General features: G+C 38.6%; 1 protein-coding gene across 3 annotated transcripts in view; it reads left to right on the forward strand.

Moving 5' to 3' along the window:
- Window positions 1–23,766, forward strand: part of LOC100647924 (membralin) — a 65,373-nt gene that overhangs the window by 26,867 nt on the left and 14,740 nt on the right. For all 3 annotated transcript variants that reach the window (XM_003393334.4, XM_012312407.3, XM_048411772.1), the window contains exon 10: window positions 864–996. In XM_003393334.4, the coding sequence (XP_003393382.1) occupies window positions 864–996 (133 nt within the window). The remainder of the gene's footprint in view (window positions 1–863; window positions 997–23,766) is intronic.

Consider the following 23,766-nt stretch of genomic DNA (forward strand, 5'->3'; position numbering starts at 1 on the left):
GACCTCGTCAAATTATTTTCGGTATGACACTCTTGATTTTCGTTTAAGGGTAATTTGACGAAGAGAATCGAATTTGTTATTGTTGTTTCAAACGGAATAACTTAGCCGATGTTTCAACCGATAAGTGAGATTTAACGTTCAACGCCTGGGAAACAATAAAAACGGCTGGCGGGACGGTAGTGAATGTATTGTTTTAACGGTATAATGGTCCATGGGGGTCGGTATTAAATTTACATGGGCAGAGGTTTTGTACAGCGTGCCGCGAACTTTTAATTGTGCGGAAACTATTCGATTAATAGGACGAGCCTGTGGGTTCGATAGCGAACGAATGCCGGTATCGATTGCCATGAAGTTGTTTCGCTATTTCTACGAAGCTCCCTCGAACGTTTTCTCTTCTCTTTTTTCGCCTTTTCGTTGCTCTGTTCCGCAAATTAATAATCAGAAAAACATCGTACAACCCGGTCTTAGTAAATCTCATGGACAAAGAAAATTTCCTGTCCACCTCGTTTTCCCGAATCTCCTCTTTCGTTCGAATTAAATTTTCAAACGCAGCTGCTTCAATTAACGACTACGCGCCAAAGGGAAAAGGGAAGAACACGTTTGTCGGAAGGATTTACTTGAAAATGTTCGCAGATATAATTGTCGTTACATTATTCGAGGAACGAACGGCGTTCGTTATGTATCGGAAGTGCGATTTAACTTCGATAATTGGTTAAAATTAGTTTTAAACGAAAATCGTATCTTCTTTTGTTGGAATGGTCGTTGGACTATCTCTCTTCTTTTCACAAATGTAATTGATTGATTATTCTATGACTATTTTATGCTATGAATAATTCACTCAAAAATAAATTATTCTATTTCAGGAATGGAAGCGATCATGTCAGAATTTTTTAACGATACCACGACTGCGTTTTACATCATATTGATCGTTTGGATCGCTGATCAGTACGATGCTATTTGCTGCCACACACCGGTTACAAAAAGACACTGGTTACGGTGAGTTTTGATCTGCTTGTAGCTATCGAATCACTTGATAAAATTCCTATTTTGCTTAGTAATAAATACAGTTGTTTGCAACTCTTAACTTTAACTTTTCCTCCAATAGGAATATTGCTTAAAATAATATGTATAAAATAGTAAGAATCTAATCTTTAGTTATATCTTTTAAGTATAAAAAGATACATGCAGTAGAATTGTCAATAATTCGGTACGCTAGGGACTTGATTAACGCAAGATTATTGAATTATATCTGTGTAATTTGGTAAAAATTGGGAAACCAATATTAAAAACAGTCATGATTAATAGAATAAATTCTTACGGTAATTTTTATCCTATTTTATGAAAATAATATCAATGGATTGGTGAGGTAATTCTAATAAAAATACGACTAAACTCATAAATCAGACTATTCGGATAAATTGTTAATAGCGTTGTTTCGCGATCAACATCCTACAATTTTATTTTTGCTAGGATTATCAAGAAAACATAGGAAATTCCTGTTCAAATATTATTCGTCTTACTCGTCATGGAGAGCACGGTTATAACGAGTTCATTCGTAGAAGTCTCAGGGGTCGTTATATATTCCGTCCTTTTTAGATTGGGACAGAGATGATCGAAGGAGCATTTAATTAAAAAGGATTAAGCTGTATTAAGTAGCGAGTCAGTCGTAGTTCTGGGCATATCGGCAGACCTCGCCTTTTCTCTTTATCCTGGCCCGTGCACCTCCGGCTAAAACTGAAACGATCAAAGTATCTACTCTGTCTCAGAGTAGCCTTTGTTGGATGACGATAAAACGCCTTGCCTGCCTTGTCACAGTAACTTTACGAGAGGACCAACAGGAGTTTAATATACAACGCGTTTGCGAATTAAAAAAGAACGAGCCGTCGATGCTTTTGTATGCTCGAAGTTACGTAGCGAGGAAAGTTGAACAAAGCCTTGCCAGGACATATGGATACTTTATTAAATTACGTTTCAACTGAATTCTTCCTTCGACTTATTAAAAATTATTTTTTTATTTTTTTGATGCTCTAATCTCAAAATTATCAATTAATCGATGAGTACTAGTTTCAACCCAATCTGCTGTATTTTAATAATGGCAATAATTATAGTAATTGCTACTCCTTAGTTTGTATGTTGAAGGAATCAATTAAAACCTTTTTACATATAAACAAATCAAAATTTCACATAGTTACAGAGGATTTAAATATCTTTCTGACATTCTGAGAAATACCGATCTATATTTCTTAATGAAACAATTAGGCCGGTATTCGCATATGTTACCAGATTTCTGTATAATTGAGGACGAATGCGTATACCTTCGGCAATTATTGCTGTTTATTGATTAGCACGGAATGCGTAGATCTCGAGCGCGGTATGTGCAGAGAAATCCTGATTAAACAGTGCGGTCTATGGCAGCCTACGAAGTGTATCCGTATGTTCATGCAGGTCGTAGGTCGTTTGCTCATTCCTGCTACGTGGTTCTCGTGGTTATTAAACTCGATTTGTCTTTCACATTGGTCTGATTGTCACTCCATTGCCATAAATACTTTCGATCAACCTAGATTTGGTAAATTGTCGCGTTCGACCATTCGTCGTTCCGTCGGTGGTTGTGTACGGATGTCAAAGCCAGATCAGAATGAAATCTCGCGCGTAAGAGGAATCGAGTTTTACGCTCGATGTGTCTTACCAGCGGCCGAGAGAGAGAGAGAGAGGCATGATGTAATTTCCTTAGACTGACAAAGGTATAGGACGAAACATTAGGGACATTAGACGGCGATTAAACAAAATTGTCGCTGGTCGCTTGGGATGTTTGAACAGATTGGTGACGCGCAAGTAAACGGTCAACGAAATTACTCGCAGATAGGAGATGACATGTTTAAAGCGGAACATTTTAAATGATCGTGGAAGTTTGACAAATCAAGTTGGTTTGAACAAGGAAGTTCGAATCAAACAGATGGCAATTGAGAATGATAAATTCCAGAATAAAATTCTCTAAAATTCATGGAATTAGGAAATATATCGAGGGAAATGTTAAATGAGTAATTAATAAATTTGTTGAAGAACAGTTTTTTCACAGACCAAAGAAACTTAGTTCTGAAAGGATTAAATTTTATTTATAATACATTTGTGTGGTGCACTGATTATTCGGTTTGATTGAAATTAGTATTTGCATTTTTATACAAGTAAATTGTGTTTAATGAATAAGGCAGTCAATTCCAAAGGGGGAAAAATTAAGTAGACATTCGATTAATCCATGCCTATCATTCTTCGAAGAGGATCGTTGCAAGGTTTTATTATATTTTGACATTTGTGTAGCATTATACGAATTACTTAATGCGTTGGATTTAGATTTGGAATAAAGAGAAAATGATATGTACATTGTTTCAAAAATATCAGAAAAAAGAAAATTCAGATATATCTGGATTAATATGTTATTCAGAACGAAATATAAAGGAGACATTCTTTTATTCGCGACATTTTAATTTTTGGAATATATTTTCCGATCAGTTTAACCTCGGCGTTGATTTAGTTGGTAGCAAGCGTGGAAAGGACATAGATCTAAACGGCTTTACTCTCTGGCGAAACATGGTCGTAAGGACAGTTAGGTTTCCTTTAGGTAGGTTCGAGGTTAGACACGCAGCATTAGAACAACCGGTGTTAGACAACAATTAAGCAGATCTGACGGTGGTAATACTCCTGTAGTACCGCTTCCAAGTACCAGAATTATGTGTTGCATTGTGTCTACTTCGTTGACTGCGAGATTTACACTAGATCGACTTTAATTGCATAAACAAGATTCGTTCGACGAACAGGGTAATCGGCTTCTTTTTATCCTTGCAAGTTAGTTTTCTCAAAACGAAGGAAAACTACTTGGTTCGATCTCTTTTCCGTGCCAGAGCTATTTCGCTCGAGCTTCAACTCGGATCGGTTTTTGTCACGTAAACCAAATAGATTTAATGAACGGTGATGGCCCCTTTTAGAAAAATTGGCTTTTTAAAGGCGAATGAGCGCTGTCTCAAGATTCGTTCCTTTTAGAATTTATATAAATATAAAGTTCGTGTTAATCTAATGCATTCTTTTATTAGTAATTAAAGTACATATATCATTTCTCGTAAATAAGTGACGGTTTGATCATTTAATTTATACTAAATTTTTAATGAAATGGCGTGTTTCATACGTTGAACGGATAATTTCTGCACTTGTAAAAATTATATATGACGATAGCACGTATGTCGTAATAACAAGTATACTGTTCGAAAATGGTGATGAAAGTAATCGTGGGCTGATCCGATTAACCGCAAAACATTTTCTATCCGAAGTCATTTCTATCGACCAGATGTAAGCGTGGTGGTTCAATTTACTGCTCTACGATCTTCAGTTCTTAGAGTTCTGGTTGCCTGACTTTGGGTTACGATAGGTATGCAACTATGTAACACCGAACACCCTCGACCGACTGTTTCTACGGGTCATCCGCTTTTAATTAGAAACTCGACTTCCGCTTACACGTGGTTTATCCGATACTTCGTGTTCGGTTCCCGTCTCTATTCTCCCATCATTCGTAATCCAAAGCCTTTATCGGAGGGAACATGGATCGAAACGAAGAACATGATTAATGCAAAGAGTGGAATCGGCAGTGGACAAACATTTTCTGCCATAAAAATCTACGATGGATTGACTTGTTAAAATTTTAAAATTAAAAGTTATTTTACAGATTAAAAGATTCGTCAGTACACAAAAATGATTAACTCCTTAAATATAACTTTTTTTTTATTTGTTTTTACTACTATAAAAGGAGGAGAATCGCATTGTACAAACAATTTCTCGTTTTCTTTTTAAATTAGTGAAGTCTCGTATACGTGAACATTATAATATGGATCTTCGATTTGTTTTGAATATCTTTTAGGCTACGCGATGCATAAAAAATCTTCTTGCAAATTTGTCCGACTCTCTTGCGTATACTTTTACTACGGATCAGAATGAAACTCTGGAAGTAAAATCAATGCTGTGCAGTACAGTAACGTTTCGTTCGTTCACACGTTGAAGATCACTAGCGATACGAAAGAATAGACATTGCCGGAAGGCAAAAGCTACTGAAAGTTCAGTGATTGCCATACATGATATCTGTTGCTCGTGGAATTGGGTATTTTCGCGTGTTTCTTGCTCTTTTTACATACCACATACGTAGACACCTAGATACGTACGAACAATATTTTTTCTTCCCAATTTCTGCAAGTAAAGAATCCTTTGGTTGTATCGTAAAAATAGAACGAATAATTTTTTATTAACCCTTTAGAAACCCGAATATGCGAAATGACTTTATGCAGATTGTTTGGACGATAAAGATTGTGAGTTTATCTTCATTCCCATAGCATGAACGTAGTTAATTGTATCATATAATAATGATATTTAAAATTATTACACTTCTCTGTAGCAATACGTAGACAGATGCTTATCAACGATATCTATCGATATTGAACCGTTCACAACGTTTGAATACGACATACATTTACCGATTGTCATAAAAACCAATCTGCGATGAGCTTTTACTTGTTTTAAAGACCGGAGGATAAATGCAATCGAGCAATTGGTTTCACAGGCTCGGCCTGTTAAAACCTCAACCCCGGTAGTAAGAGTTTCATTCATTTGTTCAAGGGAAAGGGTCACTGTTCGTAGTCTAGCCAGCATGCACACGCGGTAGCCATGTGTATGTCCGTTGTATGTTGTCGAAAACAATTAGAAAAGTGCTCTGTTGAAGCGTTTCAGGGTGCGTGTTGTCCGATAATAGAGATTTGGCGTTTGACTTCTGAAATCGAGATGAAAGAAGTGGTCCGTTTAACAGATTTAAATCTCTATAATTGACGAACAACAATGTTCGAACCCCGTCATCGTCAATGTAAAAAGAAAATCGGTCGTTGTGTTGAAACAGAAAAGTAAGAGAGAAAATCTGCTAATTTGAAACGTATTGGACATTTTTCAAGTCGGAACAAAGATGATATATCGAAAAGAAAAATGGAAATATTTTAATTTTTTTATGTTACACGACGCAAAATAGAAAATCCCGCTTATGTTCAATAATTCTGTCAGGATGAACAGGAAAGCAAGCACGTTTCACTTTCGCACAAATATTTGTTGCCTCGAAAAGCAATCGAAATTAATATCGCAATTCGTTAATGATTATTTTGTAATTTCCCTTCGTGCGCGTTTCATCGCATGTCTAGCGTACATGTTTTTCATGCAAAGCGCGAATTAATATAGTTTCCGTGTAATGGTCGAGCAAATAATTTCAGAGAGGGGTCGAGTATAAATCGTGCATAATTAACGACGAAACGTATTTTTAATTTAACTCGGCCGGAACATTTTATTCTTTCCGGCGGTTTTAGTGTATTCTATGCTCTCTCCTCCTCTGCCCATATTATCTTCCGCCGCCGTGAATCTCTTAATTATTTTTCTCGCTTGTTTTCACACGCGAGCAGCTTTTTTACGCTTCTTTTTCACGGTTATGAAAACCGGGTAGTGAAAAAATTATTACGATGTGATTTTACGTTTCTTCGTAAATATTAAATTACGTCTATATATAAGAACGTTGGCGCGGTGCCATTTGATAAAGTTTGAAGTCGCGAAACTGAAAATATTTATTTGCATCGAATGTTTAAAATTCGATAATCCAGATTGAATGGCGTGTGTAGCACGTACGTACGTTTCAAAATGAGAATTACGCGAGATCCATTACAAAGAATTAGGATGAACTAGTGGGCGACGAGTATGATTGATGCGAGGGCGTGGATGCTCTCGGATTACCGAGTGAATTGTCATTGCCAATAGTATTCAAATATTATGATCCATAGGGGTTTGGTGTACACAAATATTTGTGTTTTCCCCATTTAGGGGAATTATCAAAATTGTATCATATTTTAGTTTCATTGCAATTTTTGTATTATTTTCTTCGTAAACTTTTGTTTGAATATATATTATACTAAAATATCATTTTAAATAAATATAATCATAAAATATCATCTTAAATAAATGAGAGCAATTTCATCTATATGCATAGTTTGTGGGCGACATTTAAGTTGCTTTAGAAAAAGAGAAGAAAATGCCTCGTCCATTTCCACTGAATTAAATTACTATCACCGTATTCCGAAGTGGAATCAAGATTTGCTTTTTTCTTTTTTACTTACATATATCGGTCTTTTCATGCTGTGGAATGCATTTGCTTCCAATTGATATGAACAACGACGGAATAGTTAGGGAAAGAAAGAGGAGAGAGAGGGAGAGAGAGAGAGAGAGAGAACGCGACCTGGAAGTCTTAGTTTCACGATACGCGATGGTGTTAGGTCGTCGCCAGGGGTGTGCACTTTACTTTCAATCCGTAACGTGGGTCTGGATTCTCAGCGGTTCGTAGATAACGCACGTTCAGTCCCATTTGAGCCTAGAGGGGTTGTCTTTTCCTTCAGCATTCTGCTTGGCTGACTTATCCGACCTTGTGTGCACATACAGTGTCTCTTCTTTCCAAGCTGAATTCGTATAAATAGCTACATTAACTCGAATAATGATCTAATGTAATAATTTAATACTTTCGCTCGTCATTGACTACTCTGGTGACGCTTGACGATTAACGATTGTATTTGGCAGAGCGATTAACATCGTAGGAAGTTTAAAATTGGACGAAAGATTTATTAGGTATGTAGTATGTAAATTGGTTCAATGGTTTTAAATTATTAAATTTTCATGCGTATAATTAATTATTTTAAATTCTGGTATTTCCCCGTCTTGTGTAATTTTAAAGAAATACAATTTTTGTTTATGTAATTTTACTTAAACAAAGTAGCATAATGAAAATTATTCCGATGATTTAGTTTATTTTACATGATACGTAGATAAAATTTGGATTTCGTTTAAAGAGGCATCGAGCCAATGTACATATTTGATAGTTTGTCTATGATCTTTCCATTTGTATATTTTATGTGAAATGTTTGTTGAAGTTCGTTCGCGTTTTGAAGTAGAAAACAAAATTTTGTAAAATATTTCGCATCTAATTTATACTTGGTATTATAAGCGTGGCATAATAATCATAAAAGTGTTTTTTAGTAGTTTACTGAATATTTGCAAATTGTTCCCAGAGCAATTTGTTGAATAATATTAAATTCGAAAGGAAATTCATTAACGTAGCTGTGTATTTACGGGCAACTTTCCAGTTACAACGCAGGTTCTGATAATAATCGTGATATTTAAGACTACGTTAAAATTTAATAACTTAATATAAACGTCACTTCTGCTCTGCTCAGATTTTCTAAATAGTTCGTCGAGTTATCAGTGTATATGTGCAACTTTCTTCGTTCTAATTTATATTTCGAGACAAGATGGTACTAAATTTTGACCTCACGCAGCTATAATTCCATTGTACTTTCTAACTTTGGGTAACAGCGTTCTTAATGCCAACGAGAATTGCTTGCTAAAATTCTTCATACTTTCGCTATATTTGCATAGTTTGTTGCGAAATAAAATGGAAATATATTGTTCCAAAATCTTCTTCAACGTTCGAAACGTTAATTCTTAGTTGGCGAAGTTTACCTTTAGATTTGATCTTTACGAGGAACTTGATTGCTTAGTTTATTGATACCTAATTCGTATAGGCCTTACAAATGAATTTACTTTGATATATTAGATTACTACCGTAAGTATACTTGCGGAAAAGCGGTGACCCAACGCTTGAAAGTATCGGCAAAAAATGGCATTGCCGAATCGACTCGAATCGTATCGAATCGAATCGAGTCGAGTCGAGTCGAGTGGAGTCGAGTCGAGTCGAGTCGAGTCGAGTCGAGTCGAGTCGAGTCGAGTCGAGTCGGGTCGGGTCGAATCGAATCAAATCGATTTTCAATCCGGGCACTGGAGTTCCGACGGTGTACGTCGCGTCACGTCATTTCCGTTCCATTCTACTCGTCCTGTATTTACATTTCGCTAGCGGCGAATTAACCCTACGAAAGGCATCGTTCTCTCGCAGGAGCTAGTATCCTGTCGCCGCGGGTGCCTCGTCGGTGGGTGTCGTGTCGGTGGGTGCTATTACTGGCGTCGACGCCACGCGTGTGTCGCCACGGCTCGCAAGTGGCGCGTCGAGTGCTTACAATCAGCTGGGCTTGTCCGCAAATAACACCGGAGGATGATTATGATTGAATAAGGCCCGTAATTGAGGCTATTGAGCAATTATATAAATAACAAGCACACACCACGGACACCGACAGCCAGCAGAAGCTTATAGACGGAACACGGGCCCCATAAACGCATACCACGAGTGCGGTTGGTGGACAGCCTGGGGTGTTATTTCAGTATGATGGGGAGAGAGTGGCACGGGGGTATGGCTCGTTCTCCCTTTCTCTCTTTATCGTTCTCCTCTGGTCTGGCTGTCGAGGCAGGAGCGCCAGCCGAGTTGCCTGGAAAATTACAGTGCAAACATAACCTGCACCTATATGTATACCGCGAGCCCTCGGCACATCGCGTTGCTGCGTTAGTGTATGCGCCGTTAGGTGGGGCCGATGATCTCGAATTCCCTTCCTTTTGCCTCTCCACCATCGAACTCTTATCATTTTAACTACCACCCTCCGCGATCAGTTCGATCTCTTGACGCTATTCTAAATAGAATCATGAATATTGCCAAGCTAAAATAAGTCTCCGAAAATTGATCGTAACACCGTTCTTTCATTTGCGGAAAAGACTATAAGGTTGATGTTCCAGAGTGGTCGAAGAAGGGAGAGATTGAAGTTTAATCCTTAACGGTAGAGCTTGCCGAAAGGTAGCTGGAGTGTGATTAATTTCTTATGAGGGATGAAAAATGAGATTCGAGTGTCTGCTGTTTAATGGACGTTGTACGATCTACAAGGTTGCTGGTTTTTAATTCCAATGGGTATGAGATCGCGTTTCGTTTGTTTGGGATTGTACGAAGGTTCGAGCGAAGTAATAAGTATCGCTATCGCGTTAACAGCTATCGAGAGTTTCTTTTTATATTTTGTTGGAACGCGTAAATCAATAAATAATAGTTATTATTTAACTAGTGCGAATTACGTGCGATTCCGAATGGTGTTAACTAGTATGTAGCAATGCAGTTGTTTTCAAACCACTCACGCACGTTTACTCGGATTATGTGCTTAAACGCAACGTTTTCATCTTATCTCCTCGTGTTGGAAAATATCCTGTTTGTTGATTGAATTGTGTTTAAATATTTTTAAAAGCTTTGCAACACGAATATGTAGAAATTCAGAGAAACAAGTTTAAGGTAACAATTTCAAAATACGATAGAATAATATTTGATAACATCTATTTATTTAAAGCTTTATATTTCGACAGGTATTTCCTGTTTTTTTTTACCACTTAACTATACCTGTTAACTATCTAAAAAATTTTCACAATCTAAAAGATAATCTTTCTTTCTATATACTTTTTCTATATCTGCCCCGATATATTTCATGTTTAATGTTTAATATTACTCCTATATACATTTTAAACGTAATTCGCTAGGATTCTTGTACATTATTTCAGTACAATGAAAATTTTTTGAACATTGCTCGTTCTCTTATTCGAGCAAAGAGGGCAACATTGCAAGGACCTATAATTACTTTCCACCAACCTCTGATGTTTACCTCCTAGAGGTGGACTTCGGAAGGAAATGGCAAGGGATGAAGCTCGATACATACGGAGTTGGCGTTTTAATCAGGGTGTCGCGTTCGTCTCGGGTATCTAGGATAGGACGGTGATACGGGATGCATGGAAGCAGAGAAGCGTCAGACAGGCGCCAGCCAGAACGGTGTTCTGGCTCCGACGCTGACGGAACCAAGAGCTGACTTCATTTTCCACAGATCGCCCTTTCGCATTCCGTCTATATACGATCGGTCAACGCTTTTGTCCACGCGACAGGGTGCCGAAACACCCTCCACAGGGGGTTCCTTTTACCTCTAGACGTATGGATTTATGTCTTATCCCGCTACGAAGATCGATAGCTCTGGATATGAAACCGATATCGGCGTGTGCAAAAAATTCTCCTGACAAGGATACCATCTTCGGACCCCTTGTTTAGGACTTTTCAGCTTGCCCAACAGAAATCCTCATCGTTCGCATTCTGTCATTATTTTTCTTGTCTCTTTCTACCTTTCCCTTTTCTTCAAAATGTTTGATTTAGATGGCATTAAACGTCATTTGTTTATTTATTTTATTGATTGTCCTCTTCGATCTACGTTTTTGCGACAGCGCTAATTTCTGTTTGATTTATTCTTTTGAATTAAAATTTGTGAAATATGTATTGCCATCGCCCAAATGCGAATCGATTCGTATAGTCTTGGAACGAAGATGAACGATGTAACAGAACACGATAGCTGAAAATTCTTTTTTATAAACCTGCGGAAGATTTAGTAAGTTTAGTCGTAATTCAATAACGTTTTATTTGTCGTGGAATTTGAATTATTCAATGCTGCGGATATACCATTATGCAGAAGGTGTTGGGTATAGTGCTGTTTTCCCGAAACGAAAACGTAGGTACTTTATTTACCGCACAGGACACATGATTAATCGTAAACAGTGGATGGAAAATTAGTCCCCCTAAGATAATTAGCTAACATAATTAATTTTCTTGACTACCGGCAGCATGGTTTGGAATACCAAACAGGAACTGCCGGTTATGTTCAGAAAAATGCTTTGTCTAAAGAGAGGAATAGTAATCGATCTTATGTTACTTGCTGCGTTACTCTAAGTTCTATCGACAAAACGTTAACATAGTGTACATTGATATCTATCACAATATTTGTCAATCAATTTCCTAATCAAATCGATTGATATAAAGTTTCAAAATTTTTTAATTTGAGGAAGCAACGAACTGGTTTCCGAATACATTTCAACGGTGGTTCTTAATATAAAGTAATTCGCAAAATAGCATTCGTAATGTATTATAAAAAAGGGAAGATTGTAAGTGTGAGGGATTATATACATAGTTGCATCTTTGTTTGTAATTTCATTTTGAACAAATTGAAAATTGTCTGGCGAGAATTGCGAGTTTTTTTTCGCACGATAACTGTGCCGGAGAAATTGAATTTTTTCCAGGCGTATTATAATTCACATCCCAACATGAAATTCCAGCGACATTGAAAAGATGAATATTGTCGTCTTAAGGAGCGAATGTGTTAAACGTAGTTGCACGGAAGAATATCCGATCTCGGGCCTTCCGCTGGGATACGCTTATAAAATTAAGGGATAATGAGAATTAACGAGGATGATAACAATCTGCACACAACGATATTTTCTTCGCGTTATCGAGGCAACGCCGCTAAAGGGAAGGCCTCGAAATGAATACAGATTCGCAGTGTTTTAACTCGGTATAAGGGTCGAGAACGAGAAAGTATGCGCATTAGCCTGTAAAAAAAATGTCGAGGAACAAATCATTAGCGGTTCCCTTACTCTTTTTTCGACTTAGTTTTGACAGTGTATAACTAATTGCTTATTTGCTATGTAATCGACTTTACGAACGAGAGCCAACAAATGCAGAGCCAACCACAAAGTAAATGGTCATTGGAAATGAAATTTGTTCATATTCTCGATTACGTTCGATTATTTTTCTCACCAATTTTCTCACTTTTCTTTTCGTTGACTTTTCGACACGCCTCTTGTTTATAAGAATATCGAGCACAGTAATTCGATCACTCTCAAAAGTTCCACGTACTTGTTAGCTAGCGCAGTCTGGTTATCCGGAACTCGTGAAGCACTCTCGATGGCTCCTGTGCTCTAGGCACCCTTCGTCACTTTTCTGAAAATCTTTAACCGCTCTCAACTCCTTCTTCGGAAAGAAACTTTTTAATACGGTCCGTAGCAGCTGAAAATACCCAAGACAAGTCGAGTACGTGTCTTTTTTCCTCAGTCGAGGAACGTACGCGCGGTAATCCAAAGTCGTTAATATTGAAATATTAATATCGCCGGGGCAACCTCCGCAAAGTGCAAATATCATTTCGAAGAGCGAGCCGGGACAAAATGAAACAGGCGAAACGGACGGAATATTCTGTAACAAATTAACTTGGACCGGTACCGGACACGGGGTGAGAGGATCGATCCGCAGCGATATCGCTGAATTTTATGAACCGTTTCGCGGAGTTTTAATATTTCATTCGTCTACAACGCTTGTCCAGTGCTTTTAAAGCGGCGTTCATTTGATTTCCGTTTTCGGTAACGCCGAATATCATCGCGAGGAATTAAGACGATTATCGAAATAATTTTATAACGTTTACTGGTAAATACCGTGCCATAGATTTATGAGCTCGTTTGTTCTGGATCACAGCTACCATGCTCCACCGAAATGTTCAAATAAAAGTGGTTAGCGCATAATAAAATGCGAACGATGCTCTTAAACTTCTGTTATGCACGCGAACGATTGGGAAATCAAGCTTGATTCAAGCGAGAACATTCATGGGATTTTCGGGCAAGCATAGGTTGCCTCTTTAATGTTTAATTAATCCTAAATAAGTGGAATATACGTTCGCCGATAAATATCTCATTTGACAAGCCCCCGGGTATCGCGTCTGTTTAAAGTATCACCAATGGAAAGAGTATTCGTCGAAACACATATTGCCAGCGTGTCTGCATATTTAATTTCGTGTGTCATCAAAAGCATCGGCTCGGCAGAAGTTTGGAAATACACACGGCCCCGGACCAAGTTTTACGACATCGTCAAAATGAAATTCCTGTTTATTCATGGTATGCGTAATTCAAAATGGCATCGCTCCCATCGCGAGAAGACTATAAATGTTCATCGCGAGATACATTTTCATGCGTCTACAAGACGTATGCCATCGTCCCTAAGATTTAGAGCACTCATTTTAAACAGAAACAATCATTTTGAAAAATATTGTTGCACTCGAGAACCATGGCTTGCCGTTCGAGCACTTTTATTCATACTAAAATTATCAATCTTTATCACGTATCTAAATATACATGTTATAGATAGAATATTGTAATTAAAGTGATAAATAAAGGTGAAAATAAAAAAGCGTATATACATATGTACTCGTGTTTCTAGCTCGATCGAGGACAACGTTAATAACGAAAGCACCTGCGTAATATCAATTTTATATTGAAGCAATGGAAAGAATATACCGCACTGTGTAAATGATAGAATGTTTGAATAGCGAAATATTTGGGTAATAGAGATTACTATTGTATTGAATTGTTTGAAAAGATCTTATCGTTTTTGATAATCGATATTAAATTCTATGGAGTATTAAGTTGGATTGAAAGAGGATTATTCATTACAAGCGTTTAACAAATAGCGAAATACCGAATCCGAGCATGTATTGGTTCTAGTTAAACGCAGCAATTAAACAGAAAAATCTACGACTGGTTAATGGGAAATGTATCATTTTTCAATGAGACAACGTTAGGCTTTACAAGTTACGACAACGTACGCAAATAAATATCCTGTATAAATAATTTAAATCGTCAGAACATTACCGAACAAAACTCGTTATGTTTGATATTTGATATTAAATTTATATATCTAGAAGAAGATATTAGAATTTAATCGATATCTAGATCGATCGCAATTCTTGCTTTCTCTGTTTTATAAAACTAACGTATAATGTTACGGAGGAACGTCATGTTCTTTTACATCTGGTTTTTGATATCACATGTCCGTGTGTAATGTTTAAAATCATAGGTTTGTATTTGTACAGACCGCTCGCGCAAGGATTCATTATATTAAAAATCGCACGTGGTCAAACAAAGAGAAAACAAACCAGCGGATAATACAATACGCGCGCGCAAACAAGCAGGGAAACCTACTGTACAAAAGTTTCGTGATGTTTGTGTTGTCGCTCGTGATCCATCTCTCATCACCTTGTGTATATTTTTATCAATTTTATTTCCGTGCCACATACGATTCGTTCTATATGCATAAGTAATGAAAATAATAATGCGTTCAAATGTGTCTAAACGAATTAAAGCGGCAAATTAGGAGCTGTTGTCGCAAAGCAATTTTGGAAATTAAAGCTATAGAATTCTATCTCGAATAATTTTTCTAGTAGTCTTCGATTCTGTTATATCGGAATATATACTTACCCTCTTTTAAAAGAATATCAAACTTAGAAAATCAACAGAAATGGGCTTATCATATTCTCCCCGCGTGATTTTCTTGTAGATAAATAAAAAAAAAAATTCATGCGAAAGTTTTCCTTCCACCTTCCACACTTATTTCTCTCGTAACCCCTTACCTCACCTTAAAATCCAAAGTCTACACATGTACATTTTCCTGTTAAACATCGTCCTGCTATACTTCCAGAGGAAGACGAAATCTTACCGTGCGAACAGCAGCACTGGTTAAATAAATAAAAGAAGGAAGGAATGGAATGGAATGAAACGAAACGAAACGAAACGGAAGCCATTAGCAGAGGCGGAAGCAGCGGTGGATGCGCAAAAGCGGCCTGCAAATCTACCGTGGAGGAATTTCGTGATGTTCCGTGTTGCTCGCGCGATTCGTCTCTCATCATCTCGTTTATATTTTTATCACGTCTATTTCCATCCATCCTTTGGGATTCTGTGTACGTAGTATTACGTGTCCCGACACCGTCTCCTCTCGACCTAGCTATGGCCATATACCCGTTTCAAAACCGTGACGTCGTGTCGGATCGCGTTTCTAGTGCGAGCGTGTACGCGCCGTATAGGCACTCATTTGTGTACCTGAAATTCCTGCAAATCCTCGGGAATCTGGTTCGCTGCGCAAAAGGCACGCAACGACGTATTCGCTCGATCGCAGAACAAACGTTTGCCGCCCCGTCGGTTCATGCATGGACAATTTCATTACCTGTATCGGGGGCTTGGTGACGCTGGCCTGGTGGTTGCGATGGCGGAAGCGAGAGGTACGGAGAGTGCGGGGAGATCTGATGTGGGTGGCTCGACCAGTGGGTGGCGCTCGGTTGGCGAGTGCGGCGGCGTGTGCAGGCGAAACTACACTATTAAATGGTGTCCTGACGGGCGCCAGTTAGGTGCACCGGGGTATGGCCCATTCTCGTCGTGTCACTCTGAATCTATTTGCATAGTAATGGCGCCGTGCTTCCCTTTCCTCCTCCACCCTCCGGCTCGCTACCCTTTAACGTATAAATACCGATACGGAAGCTTTTCAGCCGAAGAAGTTCTCGCCATGGTTCCTTCATCTTGTCGGATACTCCAAAGTTTCCTCTAGTTCCTTGATGTTTGCTCTACCATAGTTACGCGATGTTTTCCCAATTTCTTCAGTCACGGAGCAGACAATTTTATGTTCGCCACGAATCACATATCGTTAGCGTTTACTTGCGATTTAATTGGAAAAAGTTCGACCGAAATTTATAGATTAGAGTATATGATTTATATTATGTATCTATAAAATTACTGTGAAGAATTAGTTCGTTAGTTGTAGCGTTAAAATATTCAGTAACGTATCGTATACGCGTTTGACACGAGTGTAATTGAAATCGTGAAATTTATTCATTACGTAAATTCATATAAGTGTTAATGTTGCTGATAATTAGGAGGCTATTGCGAACCGGCTCCAGTGTTTCACCGGTTAGAAGACAGTCAAAAGACAAAGTTAAAGCTTATTCAAGCAATGAGTCGCGACCCCCAATTATTCGTTATAATTCTAATTATCTCGCATACTCCGAAAATCCGCAATTCTCCGTACCAGATATCCATGGAAATGTATCTCGAGGCGGAGTTCGCGATAATTAGGAGCTTGCTCGGAAAGCGTAAGACGATTACGACACTACCATACCGTAGACATCGACGACGATGAATACGATGAACGGGGTGAAGAGTGGTTGCTGGATTGGCGGGAGGAAAGAAGGACTAGGAGGATGTCTGCTGCTTTCCATTAGAAGAATAATAAACTATAACCGATATCTACTGCTTCCTAGGAAACAGGCAACTCTATCCCTCTGGTGGATCGAACAGGGGGTGGTTAACAGGAGGGGACTGTTCGGACAGGAATGGCTGAGTAACAGAAAACTGCCGTAATGGAGGTTAATTACGAAGGGGCGATTGTGGAGAGGGAAGATCGGTGGAAGTAGAGAGAGCATTGTAGGTTCCCCTTCGTTTCTCTCTTTCTCTCCCTTACCGTTTTCTTCTTCCGCTTTCCTCTTTTCAATTTCATCCCCTCTACCATTTCTTGCAGTTCTAAGGTTCGGTGAAGGCAAAGCCTTGGCTCGGTTGCCAGGGTACGGTCACACCCAGACGGTCGAAGCTTCCTTCAATTATAAAAATCCGGTTATCCTCTGCTCTTTAACTTCTACGGTATTTTTCGAAACGCTTTTGCCACAAACTTGCGTGTACTTGATCAGCTGGGACAATTCTTTGTTTCTTCGTTAGAATTAAAACCCAACCGTCGAATGAATTGCAATGTTTTTTCGGAATTTATGTCGTAAAAATCATTTTATGAGAAGACCTGGCATAACAAGTATCTCCTAACTAATGATTACGACGTTTTTCTTTATCTATGAGAGAACAATAGCTTTGTTAAAAAGACCAGCAATGGTAAAAATATGTTCCTCTAGCTTTATTTTCTTTTCTCTTCTACCGCTGATTCGAAGTCCTTAATGAAGCTGAGGGCAAAAATGGACGCAATTTCACATCTTAAACGCGATCAGCCGTGATTTCTTTCATAATTGGTATCCTTCGACCCACCCATTCTTTCTCGAATTTCTCACGGCTCTCTGGTTACAAGCTGCTTCACTATCTTTCTCCCGTTTTCCTTCTTCTCGTCTGAACCTTAACACCCGGAGCCTCCGAACGCGAAGATATGTAGCATTGTAGCATAGCTCACAAGCGGCGTTTCCATGGGGTTCAATGGTTGTCGTGCTCTCGCATATCGATAAAATCCTCGTTAGCTTTCCGATTTCTTGCGTAATCGAAACGCCTCAGTGATTCGTCATTTGTCATAGTTATCTTGTCTAGTCTACCGAGAGGCAAAGAAAAAAGGAAGAAAAACAAGAAATGACGGAAAAAGGTGGAAGAAATTACGAGAGCGTCGGAGCGATCAAATTGAAAATATCTTGTGCAATCGAGTTGTTTCTTACTTGTTAACGCGTCATCCTTCTTGTAGCCCTGAATTGCGAAAACGATAATTCTGAGACCTCTTGTCGTGATTAACGATACCTTGCAATTGACTTGATTGTAGGTTTGTAATTTGTAGGATTGTTATTACTATATTTTTTCTATCTTTTTCACGATAAGAATAAGGTATAAATTACTCGAAACGCGAGTAAGGTAAGTTAAGTTATTCGAAGTTTTCAATCTTCGAAAATGGTTAAGCCGTCACACTTTTCTTCTTAAATAATATAATTTGATCGTGCGATTATGTTAAATTGCTGATTTTTTGTCACTGTTCTAGCAAGCAAACAATATAATTGTTTTCGAAAATTTTTTTGATGCTATATTTGTAAGAAAGATTGATTCAAAGTATGGATTTAGTCTTTTTCACGGCCGTATACTGCAGATTTAAAATACATTAACGGAGAGAGCACTAGTCGTGGGTGCGCAGGATCGTGTCGCTTTTCTTTTTTTGTCTGTGTTTGAATTTCCACCGGAGCGAACTCTGAGAGATCCGAATAGGCGTCGGTGAGCGTCGAGGTGGAAACGGATGATCTCTGCAAGTTAATTTGTAACTTGAGCATTCCGCCCGGAGGATTGGGGCGGTTTCTGGAGGTGGTTGACAGGGTGGAAGCAAGGTACACGGTACCTTGGGGTTGTTTGTTGCGCTAATGTCTAATTAGTGGAGTGGTATCACGTCGCAACGAAAGCCGTTGTCGACTCTGCTCTCCTCTGCTCTCCTCTGCTATGCTTCCATGAAAATGGCTTATCTAGCAATCTACCGGATGCATGGTGTTCTTTTTATTTTCGTTTCGTAGAGATTGTGTTGCTAATGTGAACGCTCATCGGTTAACCAGTTCATATTTGTTTCCTTAATAAGATATTTTTGCAGAGATATAAAATGCTTTTATAGGACAGATTCGTAATTAATTTGAATCTTTGATTGATTGTTAATGTCATTAGAAGAAGTGCTTCTTATTCAGTGAACAAAAAGGTACGAGGTTTTGATATCGATTTTACGCGATAGAAGTCATCTAATGACAAGTGAAATTCCGGTAGTGGAACGTAATGCACCGCTTGTGTCATTCCATATACCACCTAGCGATTGGCTTTTTTCAACGCACTTAGAAAACGAGTCTACCATGAAAAGGGAGGCAAAGAGAGTGTCTTATGTTATATTTATTTTACATATCTTGTGCGATATTCATTTATTGGCTAGTAATATTATTAAACCAAGAGCCAGTAAATAACAGAATCTATGTGTTTGTTGTACAAACAATTATCACGATTTAGACATTTTCGAAGTGGATTCTAATGTAGTGAATTTTAATCTTTATATGTTCAAATTCAAGTGAAAAAAGATGTGTAAAAATCGGGATATCGTAAATCGATTTTAAGAGTGAACATGTTAAATTCGTTCGAATGTTCGAAAGTATTTACAATCGTTTAGAAAGACATGGAAACTCGCACAATTGAGACCGTTGACGATTTGCACGAGCAGCTTGCCTCTAGCAAGCGATCTCTTAAACTCTAATTCAGCCACACACCACCGTTTCCAAGTGGTCACTATGCTGCCTACAAAGACGCGTTTTATGGTTCTATTGCCTTCTATCGTCTTGGGAAAATAAGCAATTTTACTTTATTCGGTGATGTAAAAGCCGACCTACGGAAAACGATTAACTTGCAATCGACGTAGTCGCGAAAGCTTTTTTACACCTACAATAAAACGGTTTATTTTGCTGGTGTGTATTAATGGAAACTAGCTTTAACCTACACCAGCTGCTTTAGATATTAACCGTTATTCTCTCTGCGATTAATTTCGCTCTTTCAATCTCATTTTTCAGAAAACCAACTGAAAGTACACAAATATTCGGCGCAAATATTCACTAACCAGCATATTCGAAAAATATATTTCTCAGTTTGGGTTTTAAAAATAATCGTTCATTAAAGATAGCGAGGAAATTACACATTCGATCGTCCCGTGAGTGGAAGGATCGCGATCGTCAAACTGAACGCGTGACCGCAAAGTTTCTGGACGTAGCGCGATCAAATATTAACGACATACCGTACGGTTATCGGATCATCGTATCATCGATCTTCCTGAATCTGCTTCGAGACCGTCACGAGTTCGTAAATGCGTAAGGGAATCCTCGTTTCCCTAGCAATCGATGTGATCCTTTGGGACAGTTGATTACCATCTCGTGCATTTTAGAGAAAGTTTTGAGTTTCGTGACTTGCGTACATATAGATGTTCATGTACATATAGATGTGTAGATGTTCTATCGGAAGTTTCCAATGTCCATTTCGATTCGATCAATTTTAATGTTGGTTTCTACGATGCTAGCTACGCCGGAGTTCTCTAACTGCATTTCGATAGATTAAACAGGTTTACACATGTAAAATATCAGTGTTCTTTGAATTCTATCAGGTTGCTTGGAACATCAAATATTTCTTCGCAAGAACGAAATGGAAGTGATAATAAAATTGTAAAAGTGGTTTTGGTCCTCGTAGAATAGAATGCGTAACTGTGCTACCGTGGCCATTTTTTCTGACTCCAGAAGCATGATGTAACATTCAACGCCATGGTGTACGGTAATCCGGTATACTCCCGTGGAATAATCAACAATTTCCACGTTCTATTCTGTATTATTACAGCACGGACCTTGTATATAACTGGTATAATGCAGTGGGACGCATTAAAGGCCGGATAAACCTGCCAGCGGTACAATAACTGGTACGAGCTTTGGGAGGCTGCTTTCGTGCCACTCCATTCTTCTTCGTCCCTCTCTTTCGAACTTCTCGAGTGTAACTCGAGGTGGTCCACAGGTGGTAGCGCATGATTAATGATTCTTACTACGCCTTGCTTGCTCAACACGCCTGAAAGAGATCATTCTATCGCACTCAACGGATTTTATGAGGTTCGTGTATCTGCTTTAACAATTCTCACAGAGTGGTTTAGATCTTATTTCGTATTTTTCGTCTTTTTTATATTGTCACGGTAGTCTGTAAATCCGAATTCGCATTCGTTGTTTTTCAATATCCGATAAGAAAATTTATCATGAAAACTACGAGCTCGAGGATCGAGAGGACGTGGTAAAAAGATGGTACGAGCAATTTTTACGTGACTGCGACGGGTCACAACGTAAGATTCTGTAAATACATTATCCAGATTTGCTGGCCGTCTCAACGTCGAAAAACCTGCGGTATCCAAAGAGCTTTGCCACGTGGTACGATCTCACGACGTATCTCGTCTTTCCTCCGTTCCCTGCTTTCCAATTTCTCTCCTCCTCCTCCTTCTTCTCCTCCTCCACTTCTTCTCCCCCTCCTCCTTCTCCTTCTTCTTCTTCTTCTTCTCCTTCTTTTTCTTCTTTTCAATATCCTTTTCCTACCGTTACATCCGTAAACTCTCTTACGTATTTATTCTCCACGGCCTTTTTGGCGTCCAGTCCCGTGTGTTTGCGCCGATATTATTTCATTTTCCGCTACTCCAGCCCACTTTCTGTTGGACGCTGCAGAGACAACTTCCCGTCGGGTTATAAGGGATGTGTAACCTTATTTGCTGGTGCATGGTTGAAGTCATCTACGTTATCTTACCTAGATAGGAGCTATTTCTGTCGGTATCGCCGTCTTTATTTCTTCATCATTGTTCTTTTTTTGAGCATCTTCTTAAAGGAAAATATGCTATATACAAATTAGATTGATCGGAAAATCTTGTCACGTTTCTGTTCTTTGAAAGAAAGAAAATTAACTAAAATCTTTATAAATCGAAACGGCCGATTCGTCAGACTTGAAACGAGTCAATTTTAAATGCCCGTTTTAGTCATCGATAAATTTAAACGAACTATCGAAAGAAAGTCCATGAATCTGAGTATCTTTATTCCTATCATTGTCTCTTCCGCTGGTCGAATCGATATATTTTCCTAGCACTCGGAACTCAGCATGAGCAGGACACGTCACCTTCCCGAGAACATCGAGGTCTTCCGGCAACGTTTTTAGATATATCCTAGTATTGGCTATATCCGTTTGGTTACGCTGGTCGTTCGCTATATACGGCACACATATCCCGCGACGCACGTACACTCGTGCCCACCGAGTATAAGTATAGGTATCAGAGCCTGGCAGGAGTTTCGTTTCATCCTACTTGTTGGGCAGGGCCCTTCGAGTGGCCAGAGTAAAGAACTTCTCCTTTTCTATCAACTTTTCTCTTCCGTTCGTTCCTTCTCTTAGGACCAAGGGGGGATTGTTTGCACTCTTTACTCTCTTCCTTTCCAGAGCAACTCTTCTTTCTCTTGTTCCTTAGATCCTTGGCTCGACCGGCCCATCCACGCCCCACGGGATCTTGCCACCCCGTCGACCGAACCTCAGATTGCTTTTATACCGTGGATTGATTGACAATATACTTACGTTAGTCGAGTGGACCGTACAGTTATGGAGACGGTCACACCCCCATTGAATAGCCCTTCTTGCCTTCTTTTTCCTCTACTTCTCCTTTTTCTTCTTCTTTTTTTTCTGTTTCTTCTTCTTTTTTTCTCGTTCGTCTTTATTTTTTGTTCTCTTGACTGTTTTGTCTCTATCTAATACCATTTATTTTTTTATATTTACATCATCACAATATACTTTGCCGTTTTCCTTTTTCCGGTTTTCATTTTTCTTTATCTTTTTGTCGCTTCTATGAAGTGATGACAATTGTCTGGTAATATACCTGGCAGAAGAAGATAATACTCCGAATCATTGTATAGAAAAACATTGAAGGATATCCGTTTCGTCCATTGAAAGCCACCTTTCTTTTAACCGCATCAGCGTTACGCAACGTTGTCTTTTGTTTCAAGTCTACTGGTATATTTAGAAGTTTGTTTGTTCCTTATTCTCCGGATTACGCAAAATGTTGCCCGAAGTGAATTAAATACGAGCCATCTCGATATTTCAGAGCGGCTATTTTATAGGAAACTGTCGGCTGGTGTGTATCGTAAATCCATTGTCGGTATGTTGGGCTATCATGAATTGAGCCCTTGGAGAAAGTGAACGAAAGACAAAGTACACCCTGGCGAAACCATTTCGTGTGATCTGCTCCACCCAGAGACTCCTATATTGCATCGTAAATCTTCACTGCTCGGAAACGATGAACTGCAAATTGCAAATTACAAATCTACAGCTATATCTCTATTTCAATATTTCTATCAAACCATGATTTTCTTAAATATCAATATTAGACGAATATTTCGTAGCTTACTTCTCAAACTAATAAAAGAATTTACTTCTGTTTATTAATTTATAGATATATTCTGTTTATCAATATTTATAGATATCATATAAGTGTATCGATAAATGAATCATCGAGCCATTTAAAGATACATAGACAAACAGCTGATACGATAATGATAGGATTTATCGCACGAGAAAATTCAAAGGAATGGACCGGAACTTGGTAACTTGTAGAAATCTTACGTCAAGGTCCGAAGGTATCCCTTCTCGCGATCCAGAGAAGGGGCAGTGCTATTCACTGAATTCAGAATGCGTTTGGAGAGTCTCCAGTCCCCTCTTTACCTTTACTATTCTCGGGAAAGACGTATGAATCGTCGTCGGATGGTTGCGGTTCCCTGAGCGTGGGACACTTTAGAGGCTATGTCCCCGGAATACGTAACTCGGGATTTTGAACGTGCATTCTTTCTTATCCTTTTTTCCTTC

The sequence above is a fragment of the Bombus terrestris genome, chromosome 14, assembly GCF_910591885.1.
Source record: "Bombus terrestris chromosome 14, iyBomTerr1.2, whole genome shotgun sequence".
In the NCBI taxonomy this organism is placed as follows: domain Eukaryota; kingdom Metazoa; phylum Arthropoda; class Insecta; order Hymenoptera; family Apidae; genus Bombus; species Bombus terrestris.